Source organism: Rhinolophus sinicus, linkage group LG04, assembly GCF_036562045.2.
Source record: "Rhinolophus sinicus isolate RSC01 linkage group LG04, ASM3656204v1, whole genome shotgun sequence".
Lineage (NCBI taxonomy): Eukaryota > Metazoa > Chordata > Mammalia > Chiroptera > Rhinolophidae > Rhinolophus > Rhinolophus sinicus.
Genome location: NC_133754.1, coordinates 5,425,252 through 5,445,230, shown reverse-complemented (window position 1 = coordinate 5,445,230; position 19,979 = coordinate 5,425,252). Strand labels below are relative to the sequence as shown.

Below are 19,979 nucleotides of genomic sequence, written 5' to 3'. Positions count from 1 at the left end.
GTTCTCAAACCAGCCTGTTATTTTATGAGTTTATATTCTCAGTTCTTATTAGATAATATTTACCCAAAGCCTGATGTTTCCTTCTCAAATTTGGCCAGTTAGCAAGTGGGTTTTAGCCTCTTGGGGAAGAAATATTTACTTCTTATGTATTGTATCTTTAATGCTCTTCTTTAATTAATACCGGAAATGGCCAATGTGTTTAATATCCTTTGCTTTTCCTAACATGTAGGTACTGACTATGCAATTAAATTATCATCTCCTCGTTAAACCTAATTACTAATGTCTGAACCCCAAACAGTAAGACTTAGTGTTACCCTTTTGACTTGCTGATTAGCATGTAGCCACTTTTCATTTGGTCTGTTTTAGTTTTGTTGACAGTATAATACTCTTTATTTTTGCAGTTTTTTTCATGGTTTGCAAAACTACAAACTCAGATGGATCAGGATGAAGAAACTAAATATAGGTATGTGGCTCTTGCATTGTTGTTCATCCTAATTTTTAGATCACAGTCATCTGACGCGTTTTGTAATCTGTGTCTTTAAACAAAATTAAGGTACAGAGAAAACTCCAACAGCAGCATTTTCTTTAAAAATAGCCAGAGAGGATTTCGGTCAACCTGTATTGGAAGTTGTGCAATTTTTTTTTGTAAGTTACATTGTAATTAATAGGTTAGGAGGGGAGATTTTTTTAGGTAAGTCTAGAAAGGTTTGGGTTCAAGTGGGAATTTGACAGGCACTCTAAGAGGTGTTTGTTGCCTTTCTTAGAAGAGACCACCAGACTTCGGGCATGGCCAGCTAGACTCGAGGATGTGACCGAGTTGTCCTGTTTGTGTGTACTGAGAACGTGGGGGAAGGATGGGGTGGTTTCTCGCTGATCTGGGAACGGGGGGTGTGTGTGTGTGTGTGTGTGTGTGTGTGTGTGTGTGTGTGGAGCATTTGCACTCAGCAAACGGTTATTGACTGTAATTGCTAAGCACTGTGTTAGGCTCTTTGTATGATTCCATTCAGTGTTCAGAGCAGCTCTGTGAGGAAAGGTAATGTTATTTCCACTTTACAAATGAACGAACTGAGGCCTGAACATATTAAATAACTCGATTAATGTCATGGAGACTTGGGCAGAGCTGGGATTTGGACTGAGGTCTTCTAATCCGAGTCCAAAATTCTTCCCATGGCATCTCACTATCTCTCAACGTTGGAAGTGACAGGAAAGATTGACCTAATTAATCCCTCGGGATGGCCCTGGTGTCCCGCCTTTGAAAGTCGAACTGGTGATTTGCAGCCTTCCATGTAAAAAGCCAGTTTATGGCTTCAAGGCTGATTTCTTTGGTTGTTCCTTTTCATTTCAGGAATTTTCCTTAAGTATTGAAACAGTTTGTAACAGCTTTTGGTACATTTCTGAATATACTGAACTAGAGTGACTAGGTCCGACTCTCCTCCTGACATTCAAGCATTTGGGGAAAATGAGACTTTGTTGTTTATTGATGATGCTTATTGGGGGAAAATATTATTGCCAATCCCCTTTTGGTTCTGTTTTCTAGACAGATGAGGGATTACTTGTCTGGGTTTCAGGAGCAGTGTGATGCCATATTGAATGATGTAAACAGTGCTCTTCAGCATCTGGAGTCCTTGCAGAAACAGTATCTGTTTGTGTCCAATAAGACAGGAACCCTGCACGAAGCCTGTGAACAGCTCCTAAAGGAACAGGTAACTTGCAGTAGGAGAGAGGGCCGCTGATCGTATTTAATATTTTAGTTTTATGTCGATGAATACAGTTTAGTTCTCGTTTCCTTAATTTCTCCAACTGGATATTGAACCCTGCTCAATATGAGGCTCTTGACATTTTATTCTTAATAAGCTTACGCAAACGGGCAAGGGCACGCTTTCCTACGTTTTGAGGTGTTAGATCTCAGTACAGTTGCAGAGTGAAGAGGACCTGTAAGTTTGCTCTGTCTACTTGTTAATATTGCCCCTTTTCAGACAAGCACAGGGATTATAGTGGCGGGGGGTTTAAGAAAAGGTGACCTGATCTAGGGTGCACTTAAATTGTGACTTAAAGATAGAATATTTAAGTTACTATCATTACCTCATGTGTATTCTGTTTGTAAAAAGCAATCATTTATTTTATAAGATTATATATAATTTACTGTAATCATCATTGCTTATTGTAGTCCATGAATGCAAAAATCTTTGAGCATTGTTCTGAAATCTTATGTCTATTATAAATCTACATGTCTAATATAAATCAGTTCAATGTAATTTTGAGACTGGAGTGTGGATTCTTATGTTCTTATAATAATTGATTTTTCTCTTTTAAAAACTCAAGTCGGAACTTGTTGATCTGGCTGAAAACATTCAACAAAAGCTTTCCTATTTTAATGAATTGGAGACTATTAACACAGTAAGCATGTTTTTTACTTTTTGTGAAATTAGTGACTTTATTTTATATTTCCCTTTGTAAGTATAATCTGTAAACCTATAAATTGGCTTGAGTGATATTTTTTAACTTAATAGTTTGCTTTCTGAAAGTGTTCCAATTTGTGATCAATGGACGTATCATTACCAGTTCAGATTTTTTCAAATATGATTTAAGTAATAGTTCTGCTTAAATTGTGTCATTGTTATTAAAAATCTCTTTGTTGATTACCTCTTATCTTATTTGTAAGCTCTGAAGAAGTTTGTAAGAAGAAATGCTAACTTTTAAATCTTGCTACTATAATAATTAAAACATTTTAAAAACTAATCTCCTTTGGTGTGAGGAAAAGTATAGGCCTCATAATGCTTACTTGTATTCCAAAGTGATAGTCTCGATAAGGCTGCTGTGTAAATGATATTTCTGGTTAATGATTAATAATAATAACTATATGTAAATCATGTTATTAAAATTGTTAAACTAATCATAATTATAGTTTACTCAAGACTTAAAAGTAAAGCTAGTACTTCTATGGGAAATAGTTCATTGCCAAGCTATTTGTATATCAGGATAAGAAATAATTGGCTGGTTTTGCTTATGTTTTACATATATTAGTTATGTTAAATGTATATTAAATTGTCTTATGTTTTAATATATGATTTTTTATATCAAGTGTTCAATCACACTTAATGTTCCTTATATTTATACTTAATTATTAGTATTACTTATATATTTATTTATATGTATATTACTTTCACAATATGACTGCTAAACATGTAGTGTGACTGCTAATTAGTTAATCCTTTAACCTTGAGAAAATGCCAGCATTTGAAAGTAAAAAATTTATGCATGCTATAAAGTACTAGTAAGTGGGAAGTCTAGGTACTTGATATGTTATTTTAATGTAACATTGTACAGTGGAGAGGTAGACAATATTTGCTAATTCATGAAGAGCCCCATTAAAGCTCATTAAGAATAACCTGAATTAAATCAGTGTTCTTTTCCAGTTGTTCTTTCTTCATTGTTACACATGGGCTACATTTGAGGATATTTTATCCACTCAAAATGTTAAAGACATTAGTATAACTTGTTACATGCTAAAGGGAAATATGCTAATTCTAATACAGAAGTGTCAACTTTTACCTCTACATTTTTTTGTGTCTGTGAATTAAGGCTGATTTTTCTTTTTCTCTTAAAGAAATTGAATTCTCCTACGTTGTCTGTGAATAGTGAAGGATTTATACCCATGCTGGCCAAGTTAGACGATTGTATAACATATATCTCCTCTCATGTAAGTCATGGCATTTCTGTGTAGTTTTAAGAAACCTGAACAGCCCTATGCTGCTGCTTCTCATGTTGCCAAGTCGTTATTGCGACTCAAGGGAGAATGTCTGTCTCTAATGTGCTTGGAGAAAACTGGTGAACTAGTCCTCGTCAGCAGTGGTGTAGGAAGTACTTCTAGCTGCGAGGCCGCCCCTGGAGGGGAGGAGGTCCAGCCGACAACACACGGCGTTGTCCCATCTCTAAGGCTGAGCGATTCTTGCTGTCATGCTGCATGGTATCCCCCAAGGATTTATTGCTGTATTTATTCCCCCTACTCATTATTTTCCTAGTTGGGCCTGACATACTAGTCTTGATGTCTGTGGAATACTGAAAATATGTTTTGTTAAACACTGCAAATGTTTGTTGAGGCCCCACTTTTTGCCAGGCACAGGGGCTTGTGACCCCGGCAGTCACGGTATTTGTCCTGATGGAACTTGGAGTCTGTACACGGCCTCCTGACTTCTCTGTAGAGCTTCACGTGAAGGACATGCTGGGTTTCGTTCCAAGTGGGCTTTGTCAGCATTGGTTTCCTCTTTGTAAATTTCTCCCTTTCCTTTGCAGCCGAATTTTAAAGATTACCCTGTCTATTTACTGAAGTTCAAGCAATGTCTTTCTAAAGCTTTGCACCTCATGAAGACGTACACTGTGAATACACTACAGAACCTCACAAGTCAGTTACTGAAAAGGGTGAGTGAACTGGTGAGGGTGATTTTGAGCCATTTAGCTTCTGGAATCTTAGTCTGAGAGCAGTACTTGTAACTCCGAAAGCTTCTTTACCTTTTGTTAAATAAGAATATGTGTTACAGTTTTGTTTATAATAGGAAAAATGGCTATGTTATGTCTGTCCATTATAGTCTTATTATCAGAGAATATACAACAGTGTGAGAAGTATTCAGTACTATATGAGAAATATTAAAATAAGATTCTAACTACTTGTACTTCAAACATTTTCATATCTTTTTCATGAAAATATTGGCAGGAAATATACCAAAATAATGAAAGTGGTTTTATCTGAATGGTGGGAGTACATGTGGTGGATAATTTGAACTTTTTTCTTTACATATGATGGACAATTGATTTTTCTATATTTAGCAAATGTATCTTTATTGAGCACGCACTAAATGCCTGATATTGTATTAGAAATTACACTGTAACGAAAAGGAGCTAGCAAGGTCCCTGCCTTCATGGAGCTTATATTCTGGAGAAATAATCAGTAAAGAAGAAAGCAGATTAATCAGTTGCAGATTGTAGTGGATGCCAGGTGGAAAGTGAGCAGAGTGTTAAGTTAGAAGACAAGGGTTAACTGGTGAGGTGTGTGGGACAATCACTGAGCACATTTCTTTCCTAAGAAAATAAAACCGTAAATATTATGCATCGTACTTTTTAAGTTTAGTTTCTAAGGAACATGGAATATATCAAGCTTTCAGTTCTAAGCCACTGATTTTTGGGTTGCATTTTCCCGTTCACATTGCTTTTAGCTGACATATCAGCGAGACTGTATAATTCTTCTATTTTGTAAAATTTTAGTAAGTTTAGGAAACTAATACCTAATAGGTACAGCTACTAGTGTGTAACGTGCTTTACTGTGGAGCTGCGTAGTCTTGATGAGTATATGCGATCACCGTTTGGTGGATGCTCTGAATCTGAGGGTAAGTCATTTGGCCAATGTCCTCCTCTCAGTAAATGACTGAGTATGAATCTGAATTCAGGTCTATTTACCGCTAAAATTCATGTAACAAGGGAAAGTTGTAGTTATAAAGAGGAGGGAGATGAAAGTTCCTCATAATTATTTCTCATTTGAAGCAATAGTAATATTTAATCTCTGAGATTTTTCTCTCTAAGCTTTTGGTTGGTGTATAGGCCAAGCAGTAGCCATTTGAAAAGTTCGCATCACATTTTCTGAATACTTACTTGTTTGCTAATTGTCTTCCTTCCCCATCCTCCCCCGTTTCCTTAGGATCCTTCCTCTGTACCTAATGCAGACAACGCCTTCACACTATTTTATGTGAAATTTCGAGCTGCTGCCCCCAAAGTCAGAGTAAGTGTATTGACATCAGTCGGCTATTGCTGTGAAATGGATGTGGCCGGTCCTTTTGCAGGAGTGCCTGTGTGAGGCCCTTTGCTCAGCCCAGGAAGGCTTTGTCCTTCCCATTACATCACGGTATCTCAGCGCGGCCTTCTGAGCACAGAGCGCAGAGGTTCAGGGAAGGTGCCTAGAGGGAGGTGATACTTGAGCTTAAACAGCTCAGGTTTGTAGTTGACTTGAGGGGATATAAGGGCCTTTATACTAAGAGAACTGCATGTATAGGGCAGATTGTAGCGACATAACAGACAGGGACTTTGGGAGCATCATGTAGCTTGTTCTGACCGGACACGAGGAGGAGATGATGGGAAAGACAGGAGCGATGCCAGCGAGCACCTCACTGGGGGTGGCATGTCATGTCACTGTGGTGATGTTGTGGTATCGTCGGGGATGTTTATGTTTCAGCGTCTTTGTATTTACAGATTTTCTAACATTAACATGTTATAATCAAAATAATTTAAAAGTGGACTAAAACAGTTGGATTTTAGATGTGTTTTTTTTTATTCTGCAGACCCTGATTGAACAAGTAGAACAGCGATCGGAAAGAATACCTGAGTGAGTACCTAGAAGTTCTTCAGTTTCCATATTACCTTCCTCTTGAAGTACTATTTTCCCGATCTGTTAAGTCCCTGATCTTTTCTGAGCACTGCCTTGCATACTATTCAAGCTTTTTCTTGTAGCACATCACTTACTTTAGGGAGCAGGGTCGTGGACCTGACTTGATGAGTGTGCATTTCTCTGTTTATTTTTATTGAGGTATAATTGACATGCAACTTACTAGATTCAGAAACACAGCATAATGATTTAGCATTTGTATATGTTGGGAAACAATCACCACTGTAAGTCCAGTTAATATCCATCACCACACATAGTTACACATTTTTCTTTCTTGTGTTGAGAACGTTAAAGATTTACTCTCTCAGCAACTTTCAAATATGCAATACAGTGTTATTAACTACAGTCACCATGCTGTACATTTCTGCATAGGAATTTCCCATAGCACGGTTTCCTTTTTATTTGGGTCTATGTAAGATCTCTACTCTTGGAACAGAAATCTTTCTTTAAAAGATAAAGGTAATGGCACCACAGTTCATTATGTGTGTGTGTGTGTTTATATCTGTATATATAATTCATAAATATTTCCAGTATCTAATGTGGGCTGAAGAGGTTTGGCACCCTATTCTGGGATTTATGATCAGATTTAATTTACGTCTCTGAAATCAAACATTTATACTCCAATGTGACTTGCTTTTGATCAGATACCAGCAGCTGCTAAATGACATCCACCAGTGTTACCTCGAGCAGAGGGAGCTCCTTTTGGGCCCTAGTATTACCTGTACTGTCACAGAGTTAACCAGCCAGAATAACAGAGATCATTGTGCCTTGGTGAGTTTCTGTTTGTTTTGGTTTAACGTTAAAGCTTCTCTGAAATACTTTGATACCCTAGAAGCTACACTTGGCTGAGGTTTGGTTCCCGTATCAACAAACTTAAAGAATTTTTCCTTCAGTTATGACAAAGCTAGTTTAGCAAGTAGCATTCAACCTGGCAAAGTATTCTCATTTTCTTTTTTTTTTTTGAGGTATGAAGATTCACAAATAAGTGTTATTCCTTGAAAGATGAGGTTTTGAAGTTTGTGGGTTTACATGGACAATTTATTCTTAGCTTTTGCTGCAGAAATGTTTTTTTTTTTAGTGTGATTTCAATTTGTACTGTAGAAAAATACGTAAAGATTCTATTTTTAAATACCCCCATTCAACTAGAAAAGCAGTTTATTTTCACTGTCAAGAGTTTAGAAAATAAAGCATAAAAAGAAAATAAAAATCACCCATATTTACATTATGCAGTAAACCATTGAAAACCCACCATTTTCTGTGCTTCAATAGGTTGTTTTATGAATATATATGCAGAATCTCTTTGCAAATGACATGTTTGCTTTATTTCATAAACACTGGAATTGTGTGTCTTAACTGTAGGTGGTGTGTTTGTTTCCCGCAGATTCGCAGTGGCTGTGCCTTTATGGTCCATGTGTGCCAGGATGAACACCAACTTTACAATGAATTCTTCACAAAACCAACGTCAAAATTAGAGTAGGTGGTACCCAGACTTGAACTCTTGTTTTTATGATTTCATTTGCTAATGACCATAATAGCTTCTTATATTTTGGGAGTCATCTTAAATGAACTGCAGAGTATTTTAACTTTTGTGAATGTGCGAACAGAATATTGTTGGGTGGGGATAGTGGTTATTTGTTTTAAAGTAAGGGTGCAGTTTAAAGGCCACGTGCCTTTGCATTGTTCATAACCTAATTATGGAGACAGTGTGGTGTGACAGTATGAATCCTGTATAGTAAACTAAGTAAGTCTTGGGATCTAGAGCCCTTTATCTCCACAAGTATAATAAATCCTTGTAGTTAAAAAATCCTGTGATCGTAACAAATGAAAGACACTTAAAGATACAGACACTGCTTAATATCCTTTAAAAAATATTTTCTCAGTGTCTTTCAGATCCACGGTTAGTCACTTTTGGTTTCTTCATATTGGCGATTCTGACTGTTACAAAGATTCTAAGACCTTTGCAATGGGGAAGAGACAAATGTCTCTTATGGTTTTGATTGGGTTGAGGACTTTTGATGAAATACATATAGATGAATACTACTGACAATAGGAAGAATACAAACAACACAATTTTTTTCTTTGCAAATGATTTTTGTCAAAATATTTGTATATCTAGAGTACATTGAGTTTTGTTTATCTAAATCTGTAAGTATTCAAGAATTTTGAACCTATCTTTCCTGGGGAAAATATTACCATTTGATTCACAGTGATGTAGAATATAAAAGGATGATTAAGTCTACTATAATATTTCTTATTGTTTTTGAAAGGACATATGCAAAATTATTGCTGAAATAAGTAAAAGTTGTAGTAAATTGACATTTGCCGGGGGCGGGGGGGCAACTAATTTGAATTGACTGCTGATTGCTTATTGATTCTGAGGTTTTAAAGCAAAAATACTTATAGAATTACTTTCAGCCATTCACTTACATTGTGTAATATTCCCCATACTATTTTCCAGTAGGTTTTTACTATTGTTATTGGCTGGAAGGAATCAATGATGTCTTTTAAACTATTGGAAAATCCTGAAAAGATTACTACTAAACCATGTTTTATTCCTTTATTTTAGTGAACTTTTGGAGAAACTGTGTATGTCATTGTATGATGTCTTCAGGCCATTGATCATTCATGTTATTCACTTAGAGACTCTTTCGGAACTTTGTGGGATTCTTAAAAATGAGGTGCTTGAAGATCATGTACAGAACAATGGTAAATGATAAGTAGAAGTGATAATTTTGAAGGTCTTTTTAATTATATCTGTGGCTCAGTGAATTTGAAAAAGATGAGCTCTTCCTCCCCCCCTACCCCACTACTTAGATAAATCTAATATTTTTGAAGCCTGGGTTGATGCCTTGTCCCTCTTTGAATCAACATGTACCTTATTCTGTGACTAAACATACAAATTAAGTGGGGAAAGAATTTTAAAATCTGAGCAAAGTTAGTAATAAAATAATTATAGTTACTTTTCTTTCTGGCATCTGAAATCCAGAGAGAACGGACCATCAGTTTTGTGTTAGGCATTTCTAGTACCTGTTACTAGGATATATAAAGTAATTGACTATATTGTATACTCTTGATTAAAAAACAGGAATTATTTTAGCATACATACATAATAATGATTCATCTTTTTGAAATTACAAATAAAGAGAAGCAATTCTCTGAAACAGTTTTACTTTATCCATGTGATACGATGCGCTCAATATTTGATTTGATTGTCATAGAAAACATGATTTTCCTAATGATGCTTAGGTACCTTTAAAAAATACCCTTCAAGTAATTATTTTACTGGCAGAAATTATTTGACTTTTCTTAGGAGATACTATGGGTCTGTTATTCTTCCAAAATTTCTTGTTCTGCTGCATTTAGTTCATTCTAAGATGTACATTTTCATGCTTCTGAATTAAAGATGCTTTTTTAAAATTGTGAACATTTATATGACTGTGTAGTGTCTCCAACTCCTCAGCCCTTGGGGGAAACTATTACTAAATTACTGATGTGTCTTAACATTAATGGCATCTTCGAAATTCTGTATAAACGCATGTCTCATTTATTATTATTTTTTAGTCATTTTTCTTTGTGAAAACATTAACAAGTTATTAATATCTGTGGGATTCAATTTATTTGTAAAATGGGGATGGTAACCTAATTATAAGCTGCCCTAGCTATCTCTCAGGGTTGGTCTGAAGCTGTATGTTTAAGTCAGATCTTATTATTCATATTAATAACAAATAATTTCCCTTCCTGGGAAGAAGGTGTAAGGGCAAATCTATTTCCCAGTTTTAAATTTGAGGAAATTGAAAGACATTTGTTAAATTTTTCTGACGTCATTGAGTCATGCTGAAATACATACAACCACAGTCCCTGGAACAAATGTGAGTCATTCTGTTACTAGACAGTTTAGTAATATTTTTGCCTGTTTAAGGAAAGTATTTTTCTGACTCTAAAGGAACGATTGAATGACTGCAATTTTTTTTTTTTTAACCAGCCGAACAGCTGGGGGCATTTGCAGCTGGCGTAAAGCAGATGCTGGAAGACGTGCAAGAGCGGCTGGTCTACCGAACCCACATCTACATTCAGACAGACATCATTGGCTATAAGCCGGCTCCTGGCGACCTGGCGTACCCCGACAAACTGGCGATGATGGAGGTGCGTTCTGCTGACTGGTCTCCCTCTCACCTCCCAAATCTTTGGGATGTTTTAGAATAGTTCAGATAGGATTTTTCTTGTTAATTCTCACTCAAAATGGAAAGTCAAGATAAACGTGCCATAGAATATTTTTACATATTACGAGTTCATACTGAAACCTCCAAATCAGATCCGTTTCCGTAGGGTTCTTCCTCGTCTTCCCCCATTCCATATTGGTCTTTCTCTTCTCTCACAAAAGAAACCCTGGCTTCTAGCACCTTCTGTATGTTTCTCCATTTGCTCCAAGTTCCAACATACACAAAATTAGTTTCAGAATTACACCAACACTGTAGCTAACAACAAGCTTACTAAATTCAAGATTTTTGTACTTTCTGTCCTTAGAATATATCCTACTAAGATATACAATCAGATTATTGTCAACTATGGATCTGAAGATTTTAAATTTAAGAGCTAATCGCTGTAGAGGTTTTGCCCATGTGAGGTTGCTGTGTGCATGGCACGGGGCGGGGGCGGGGGCGGGGCTAAGTGTAGCGTCAGACAGAACTAGGTCAGATTCCAGCGTCCATTAGTAGCTGTTACTTAACTTCCATGAAGATGTGTCAGTATTTGTAAAATAGGCTTAACAGTACTGACCATGGAGGCTTGTGAGACGAGAAAATGGCTAGAAAGTGTTTGCTGTAGTGGTCGTGCAGTAGACAGTGGCTTTTTGTTTAACCTTTGAAATACTTAAAAACACAACATTGACTGAAAATCAACAAGTGAAATATCCAACCCATCAGTTAAAATTTTGTTTTTAATTTTAATTTATTCCAGCTTCATTGGGATATAACTGACATATTGCATTGTAAAAGTTTAAGATCTACAGTGTAATTATTTGATGTACACATATATTGTGAAATGTTTACCACGATAAAGTTAACAGATCCATCACCTCATGTAGCATCGAAATTTGTGTGTGGTGAGAACTTTTTAAAATCTGTCTTAGCAACTTCCAAATATACAGTACAGTGTTATTAACTACAGTCACTAGGCTGTCCATTAGATCCCCAGAACTTATTTATCTTATAACTGGAAGTTTGTACCCTTTGACTATCTTTCCTCCTTTTCCCCATCCCTCACCCCTGGCAGCCACCTATCTGTTTCTGTGATTTTGAGTTATTTAAAAAAAAATAAGACATTTGGCTTGTTAGTAAAGGTGAGTTTTGATTGTATGCTTTTCTGTATTAAATTTTAATATGAAAGGGGTTGTCTTTTCAGTGTCCCTTAACTTATAAGAATATGACTATTTCTTAACTGATTAAAACAAGTTACTTGATCTACTTTGTTTGAAAAAAATATTTAAAATACAAATACATTTTTAAAAGCTGTAGAATAAAGATTATCAGTAGCCTGGTGGTGCTAGTCAATTTAAAAACGTACCCTTGAAATAATTTTGCTGTCATCACGGTTTCAACATATTTTAAAAGATGTAATCTATGTTTGCCAGGTTTTTAAACTATCCTTTCTAAATAACTGTTGGTTTATAGCAGGAGTGCTGATAGACTTAAATCTAATTGTCTGTGAGAAACACATTAAAGTCCATTCCTTTTACCCGTATCCCATATTTATCAACTTGGTTACTTTTGTTACCAAGTGGTGGTCTCTGTTATTGTTACATGTGGCTTGGATATTATCTTGTTTCTGTTTAGACTGCTTCTCCTGATTTTTTCTTTTTTAAAATAGATTTTATTTTTTAGAATCACTTTAGATTTACAGAAAAATTGAGAAGATACTACAGAGAGCTCCAATATACAGCACCAAGGCTCCTCTGTTCATTAACATCTTACGTTAGTCTGGTTCATTTGACACAGTTAACGAACCAGTGATGACACATTGGAATTAACTAAAGTCCATTGTTTATTCAGATTTCCTTAGTTTTTATCTAATGTTGTTTTCTGTTCCAGAATCCCATTTCCAGTACCATATGACATTTATTTTTCATACCTTCTTAGGCTGCCCGTGGCTGTGACAGTTTCTCAGACTTTCCTTGTTTTTGATGATTTTAACAGTTTTGAGGAGAACTAGTCAAGCATTTTGTAGGTGTCCCTCTGTTGGAAATTTTTTTCATGTTTTCCTCATGATTAGACTGGTGTTATGGGGTTTTGAGAGGAAAACCATAGAGGTCAAGTACTATTTTCAACACAGCATATCAAGCGTAAATACTGACTTATCGCTGTTGATACCGCATTTCCCTGAAAATAAGACTGGGTCTTATATTAATTTTTACTCCAAAAGACGCATTAGGGCGTATTTTCAGGGGATGTCTTATTTTTTCCTGTACAACAGTCTACATTTATTCAAATACAGTCATCATCTTCTGGAACATCGTCATAACATACTAAATGCGTCCATCTAGCTGACGATCTTAACGGGCTTATTTTCTGGAAAGGCCGTATTTTCGGGGAAACACGGTATTGACCTTGATCACCTAGCTGAGACAGTGTTGCCAGGTTCCACTGGAAAGTTCCTCTTTCTCCTACTTTTCCATACTGTCCTCTTTGGACAGTATGTGCAGCCTCCGTTAAAGAGTGGAAGTTATGCTCTGCTTCCTTGGGCAAAGGATCTGAATAAATTATTTGGAATTTTTCTGCAAGAGAGGTTTGTCTTTATTCAGTCACTTGCTGATACCAGTATGGACTCATGAATATTTATGTTTTGGATTGTAGTCCACTGCTACTTTATTTTGTTGCTCAGATAGTTCCACTTCTGGTCTTTGTTTGCTCTTTCAGTTGGTTCCTGTGTCTCTTTGACCTGTCGCCTCAGTGTAGTGTTTCTTTTTCTTTTTTTCTTTTGAGCACTTTGTTATTTCCTGGCACTGCAAGAATCTTCAGGCTCATCTTTATGTTTCCTGCCTCAGCCCTCGAATCAGCCATTTCTTCAGGGGGTACTGGCTCCTTTATTGGAGAGTGGTGCTGAGGGTATTGCTGCTGTGAGTGTGGTGGCTTCTGGGACCTTTCAGCTGGGAGAGCAGGGAAACCTGTGTGTGTGAACTGGCTCATTCCTGTTACTCCTCATCCTCACCAGCATTTTAACTTCCCCTGTTTCAATGCCCAGACTGATAAGTGTGTTGTAATAGGTACATTTGTCTGAACGCTAACAGGCTTGAACTATGCCAGCCTGTTTAGTGTCCTTACCTGTTGTTTTAAGACTGTTTTCCTAAACTTTCATTCTTTCTCCTGACTTCTATTTATATTTGTTATATTTTGGGTAGTTATATTAATTATTTGTGTATTACTTTTTTTATAATGTATTATCAGCCTTACAGGGATATGGTAGGTTAGGGCATATAATATTGGGGCTGTTTGGTTTTTGCGCTGCTTTTATTATTCTGCAGGCTCGTAGTAGGAACTATCTTTTGGTGTCTGGGTGTTGCTGATAATAACTCCAGAGAGCAGATGACCGGTCCATGTGCAGGAGTTGCCCTGACCCTGAAGGCCACAAAGTGGGTGTGATGAGGGCTACATCTGTTTGCACCCCGATCTAGGAAACTATGTGCTCCTCATTCCTCCCCTCCCTTCCTTGTTTTCTTTATGAAAGCTGAAATTTGAGTACTTTGTTTCCAAACTTAGAGTTGAAAATGGTGCTGCTTATATGAGTCTTGTATATTTGAGCCTTCAGTGGATACCTGGTCATAGTTCTGAAATGAGTGCTTCAGAAAAGAGTCTGCATGTGTTGAGAATAGAACACTATATACTAATTTAACCTTTTCATTTCCATGTGCTGTTTTGGTATAGTTCTCTTTCTTAGTCCATTTATTTATTAATTAGTATTATATCTTCATAGAAAGGACATGTTCATATTGCCAAACACAGCTGCAAACTACAGTTTAATGTTCCTTCTGATTTCTCTATACAGCAAATTGCGCAGAGTATAAAAGACGAACAGAAGAAGGTACCTTCAGAAGCTTCGTTTTCAGATGTTCGGTTAGAAGAAACAGAGTCTAATAACCTAACAAAATCTGGTATGATGTTTTAACTTGCAGCTTTTATTTATTCCTTTATAAACTTTTATTGAGGATTTGTCATATTCCAGGCATGAGAAGCAGCTTGTGCTTTTAAGGAGCCCACACTTTAGTGGAGGGAGATTGATGGGCCACAGACGTAATTCCGTGATGATGTGCTAAAGGGCAGCCTGGGATCATGGAAACGGGGCGTCAGAATTATGAAGGGACATGAGCTTTGAGTGCAGGAAGGCGGGTTTAGTGAGAAGTATGATGTCTGAAAGCTGTGGTGTTTGTTATAAAGGTGATGTGAGAGTTCGATGAGGTAAGGTTGTTTAAGGTAGACTAGCATGGAGGATTGCAAGACTGGCTGCCTTGGGGAAGTCAGGTGGTTTGGTGTGTTTGGGCGTAGGTGGTTTGTAGGAGGAGCGGGTGAAACAGGCCTGATTGTAATAGGTGTCAGGTGATATATAGTCTCTTGGACTTTGAACTGCCAGCTAATAATAGTGTATCAGGGTAACTGCACCATCAGATTTGCATTTTGTAAATGTATGGAATGCCTGGAACGGGGGTAAAAAAAATACACACATGTATGGGCTAGCTTAGACTGGGTTGCATGTTATGCAAGGAGAAAATTGTGTAAGAATAACCATAGGTACTCATGAGTTACCTAGACCACAAGCTAGATGGAAAGGAGGGCGTCCCTGCTCCCCAACCCCCAGCTGTAAAGGTGACACTAAGGCTCAGGTCCCATGGGACTGGCTGGGCGTGGGGAGCACTGAAATTCCATGGACTTGAAAGAGCCCCAGTGCCCCCAAATCCCTGGGTTTGGGGCACATCAAGTATTCTGAATCAACTCTATAAATGGTTGGTACCCCAGTCCAGAGTGCCAAGCCACCTGGGCATCCCCATCTGACACAGCCTTTCTATCCCGCTTGCTAGGAAGAGGGACCCACAGGAGTTGAAATGTTCTCTTCTGAAATAGAGTTCACGCCACGTGGTAGGGTACCTCTTACTCCTCGTATGAGTCTTGGTCCCAGTGTGTACTGTAACCTGGAAAGTCTTTTCCAGACTTGTTGGAGAAACTAGAATACATTTCTGTTCTTCCAACCTTGGCCTTGTACATTTTCCCTTTTCCCCCAAAAGCCCGTCTTTAACTCATTCCTGGCTTTACAAAAAAGTATTGTTGGCAGAACTGTGGAGACTGGTTAGGAGATTGTCTCTTTTGAAAGAAAGGTGGTTTGAATGGGGTGTGACGGCGGATGGGGAGAAGTATACAGGTGAAGGACATGGTTGCAGTTTGAATCAACAGAATTCGATGGCACACGAGATGTGAGGGCTGAGGTCCCTGTGGAACAACAGAGCCTCTGTATTATAGGGCCCTAGAGCTATGCTGTCCGTTCAGGAGGTGACATGTGGCTAGTCTGCAAGTGTCACGAGTATGTAACGTACACACCAGATGCCCAAGACTTAATATGAAATGAAGAATGGAAAATGCCTGATGAGCAGTTTCTGTATTGCTTACATGTTAAAATGATGTTTTGGATATATTGGATTGATTAAAATTCCACCTGTTTCTTTTTACTTCTTTTAATGTGGCATTTGAATGTGTCACATTTACGGCTCACATTGTGCTTCTGTTGGTCGGCACTGCTCTGGAGCTGTCCAGAGGAGGACTGGTTTAGAGGTGAAGGCCCAGGAGAGTTGATGTTTTGGGCTTATGCATGAGATGAGATCACAACCGGACAGAGTGGAGCCATCAGAGCAGAAACCGGGAGAGTCTGAAGCGGATGCTAACGTTAGGAGCAGATGGAAGCAGAGGAGTGTCTGGGCGACTGGGGAAGAACAGCAGGGGGTGTCAGCAGGCAGGGGCGAAGGTGTGACCGAAGTCAGAGGAGGGGGGGATGCAGTGGGGATGCAGTGTGTTTTGAATAAATAGGGGAGAAACAGGAAATCACAAAGGTACCGTGGTCAGAGACTGGAGTGCTAAGATGCAGTAATTGAGAGGTGGGATGGTTTGCAGTAATAAAGAAGTCTGTTGAAAGTAATAAGAAAGTGGTTCTGAAAGAAAGTCATAAGAAAACCCGTCTGGGTAGGTGGTAAGGGATGGAAGTGCAGCCTTTGGGTTGAGAAGGTCTGTGAATGATTCAGCTTAGAACACGGAAGGCAGGCTGTCAGGCAAATCTGCTTCAGTGAATCATCCTGTTTAATACTGCTTTGTTTGCCTGGCACTCCCCCACCTGCTCTGGCTCCCACTTGCTTCCATGGGACCACATAACGATCTGCCTCCTTTGTAATGGCTGCATGGTAGTTATTCTATAACGTGTATACTGTTGATTTATTCCATAAAGATTACTGATCACAGTTTGGGAGAAACAGTTGGGTGGAGTATGTGAGAACACACATGAATACATATATACCTGTTGTGCTAAACCTCACCTGTCACTCATTGAGGTTTCTTTGGCATTCTTGATTTAAGGTAAGGCCAGAGAATATGGGTGCCTCCAGCTAATGGTGGTTAATGAGAACAAACTGCTTATAGTTGCTGTGCAAATAACACCGACCTCCATGTGTGTGAAATGTGTCATCTTTTCCATTTGGGTTTTAGGTTCAGCAGAATCTCTCAATCCTAGGCCACAGGCTACAATTTCTCCGGCAGATCTTCATGGAATGTGGTATCCTACAGTTCGACGGACACTTGTCTGTCTCTCCAAATTGTACAGATGCATAGATGTACGTGTGTAAGATCTTGTACCTTTACTGTAAATTGCTTGCTCTTTCCCTTGAAAAAATATTTTTTTTAATTTTAAGATCTTGGGATAATATTTTGTTTGGTATTAGATCAGAATCATAATTTTTCGATACAGAGGTAATTTGAAGGTCAGTCTCATTTAGGGATTCTTAACGTGAGTGTTCTAGAGACCCTTAGACCCACTACCGGGCTTTGGGGAGTCTGAACACTTGGTATTGTGGTTACAATTATCTGTGTGCTTCTGTTTGTGTCTTTCTGAGGAGAAGGGCTGTAGCTTTCGTTGATTTTCATTGAGTCTGCGACCACAAATAAACTGAAAACTACTGATTAATTCATCTGTCTTAGTTTACAGATGAAGAAAAAGAGATGCAGAAAGGTTAAGTGATAGGTCCAATGTCACATTGGTATAATATACATTTAGTACCAACTTTAGTATTAGATGTAACTATTTCAGTTTTGCACTCAATTTAAATCAGCTTCTCTAATAAGTAGTATTAAGATTACATGTGTTTCTAACCATGGACTGATTTTAGTTATTTGCTGAAATCAGCAGTACCTTTTAATTAATTTATTTATTTTTAGCAGCAGCTTATACTGCGCATTCATTTCGGGTGACACTTATTTTAAGCATTCCCATTTAATGATATGATTATCAATCCATGAAAGGTCAGATTTGTCCACATTATTTACTGTTACGGTTTACTGCTGAACCAAAATAGTTTATAAAATTCAGAGGTTTTAATTTACTTTTTAAAAATGAATTTGTTAACCCAAATTGCATATAGAAGAGAGAAGTGATTAAATACACAGTCATGTAATTAATTATCCAGATGCCACTGTTTCTTAAGAATATGGTTCAAAAGGGGTATGTGTGACCCCTGTCACCGTGGAGATGCTTGTACGCAGACTCCTAGGGCCGCACGAGGGGGCACAGTGGTTTCATGGGCTCAGTGCAGTTCACACTGCTTGGTATGTAGTTACTGGGTTTTGTGCTTGAAGATTTTGTAATTCAACCCGAAAGTGCCTTTTGCCCAGTTGTGGGACTTTTTGGCAGTTAGATGTGTTGGCCTTTTTGCCCAGTTGATGAGATCTCTTCCAGAGGGACTTTGGACAGTGACTTTACTTTTCCTCCAGGTTCCCCAGTTGGTGTATTGAATTGTGGTGTTAGGCTGCGATTCAGAAACTTCCTACAGTGGAACCAGGATCCCGAGGGAAATATCCAGGGGGCATATTCCATACAGAACCCATTGTCACCGCAAACCCTAGTGAAGCCTCTTAGGTGCTTACAGGGTCTGTAGCCAAACACTAGGTGGGCCTGCACACGTGGCTGGGCCTGTTTTTAGTTTATGCCCTAGGTCTGCCTGTTATTTTTTCACTTAGTTTGCGCTCAAATCTTATCCGTCTCCTACCCAACAAAGGTGAGGAAAGACAAACCCCGTGAAAACCCCAGTAAGGCTGAGCAGGAGAAAGAGGGTCTTACTCGAAGCTTCTCATCTTCAGTCTTCCTGAGGCAGGGGCAGTGTCACCAGGCGGCAGCCAGAATCTCCTTACTGCAGTCGCATCATGGAAGCAAAGAGGAAAGCAGTACAAAAAGAGAACAGCATCAAGTATGAGGCTGGGCCCTGGACTGTGGCCTGATAATAGACATTTTGCTCAGATCGATTGCACCGGGGGTGGAATGGACACAGCGAGGGCAGCCAGGCGACCGGCGGGAGTCCCTGCCCAGACCACTGTGCCACCCTCTAGGCGACGTGGGAGCGACAGAATTCAATTAAGAACCGTACTTCACGTACTATTTTGTAACCTGATTTTTTTACTTACATTTTATAAGAATTTCACCACCTCTAGCATTTTTTGATTTCATGCACAGTGTTCTATAATTTAGATTTACTAGGGTTTTATTTGTTAGCCCCTTCGTCACTGAACATTTATGTTATTTCCAGTTTTTTGCTGTTTTAGATAACACTAATGATGAGCCACGTGCATGAATTGTATCCTACAATGCCGATTCGTTACCTGGGATACACATTTAGAAGGGGATTTACTGAGGGCTTGTTTTAAAGTTGGTTTTATATATTTAGGAAACAGCCTGCACCATATTGGAGATCACATTGGAGAGAGAGCGCTAGGAGGTTGGAACCATGCCAGCCTTGCCCACCCACACCTGTGTCTCTAGCATCTAGCACAGAGCCTGGCGAGAAATAGCTGCTCAGGAAATACTGGGAAGGGTCACGAATATTTCGAGAGATGCAAATTACGAATCTGTGTGTTAGTCTAGAAGGGTTGCATGGGAATAGGAAACTCCAGGAGGAATATTGCCAGGAATATAAACTAGTAAGTGGATGAGGGCCCGTGGTCAGCGGTGGCCCAGGATGGTCCTGTTTGCGGATCGCCCAGGGTGACGTTTCTCTTTTCTCCCACCAGAGGGCGGTGTTCCAGGGACTATCACAGGAAGCCTTATCTGCCTGCATTCAGTCCTTACTGGGAGCGTCGGAGTCTATCAGCAAAAACAAGGTTTGATGAAGTGTCCGGTGAAATCTTGTTACCATAATAATGTTGGGGGATGTAGCATTTATTTATAGGCACATAAACTTAAAGCCATTTCGGCAGTAGAATGTTTGTTTAATATGATTTAATTTTGAGGCCCTTGGAGAGAAGCTCGTATTTATTTCACT

General features: G+C 38.5%; 1 protein-coding gene across 2 annotated transcripts in view; it reads left to right on the top strand.

Annotated features, from left to right (window-relative positions):
- COG3 (component of oligomeric golgi complex 3) overlaps window positions 1-19,979 on the top strand; it is a 53,833-nt gene that overhangs the window by 9,555 nt on the left and 24,299 nt on the right. For both annotated transcript variants that reach the window (XM_019756980.2, XM_074329300.1), the window contains exons 3-16: window positions 402-463; window positions 1,538-1,703; window positions 2,323-2,397; window positions 3,608-3,700; window positions 4,294-4,419; window positions 5,690-5,770; window positions 6,327-6,370; window positions 7,075-7,201; window positions 7,812-7,903; window positions 8,997-9,136; window positions 10,413-10,573; window positions 14,468-14,573; window positions 17,161-17,285; window positions 19,729-19,818. In XM_019756980.2, coding sequence (XP_019612539.2) covers window positions 402-463; window positions 1,538-1,703; window positions 2,323-2,397; window positions 3,608-3,700; window positions 4,294-4,419; window positions 5,690-5,770; window positions 6,327-6,370; window positions 7,075-7,201; window positions 7,812-7,903; window positions 8,997-9,136; window positions 10,413-10,573; window positions 14,468-14,573; window positions 17,161-17,285; window positions 19,729-19,818 — 1,488 coding nt within the window. The remainder of the gene's footprint in view (window positions 1-401; window positions 464-1,537; window positions 1,704-2,322; window positions 2,398-3,607; window positions 3,701-4,293; window positions 4,420-5,689; window positions 5,771-6,326; window positions 6,371-7,074; window positions 7,202-7,811; window positions 7,904-8,996; window positions 9,137-10,412; window positions 10,574-14,467; window positions 14,574-17,160; window positions 17,286-19,728; window positions 19,819-19,979) is intronic.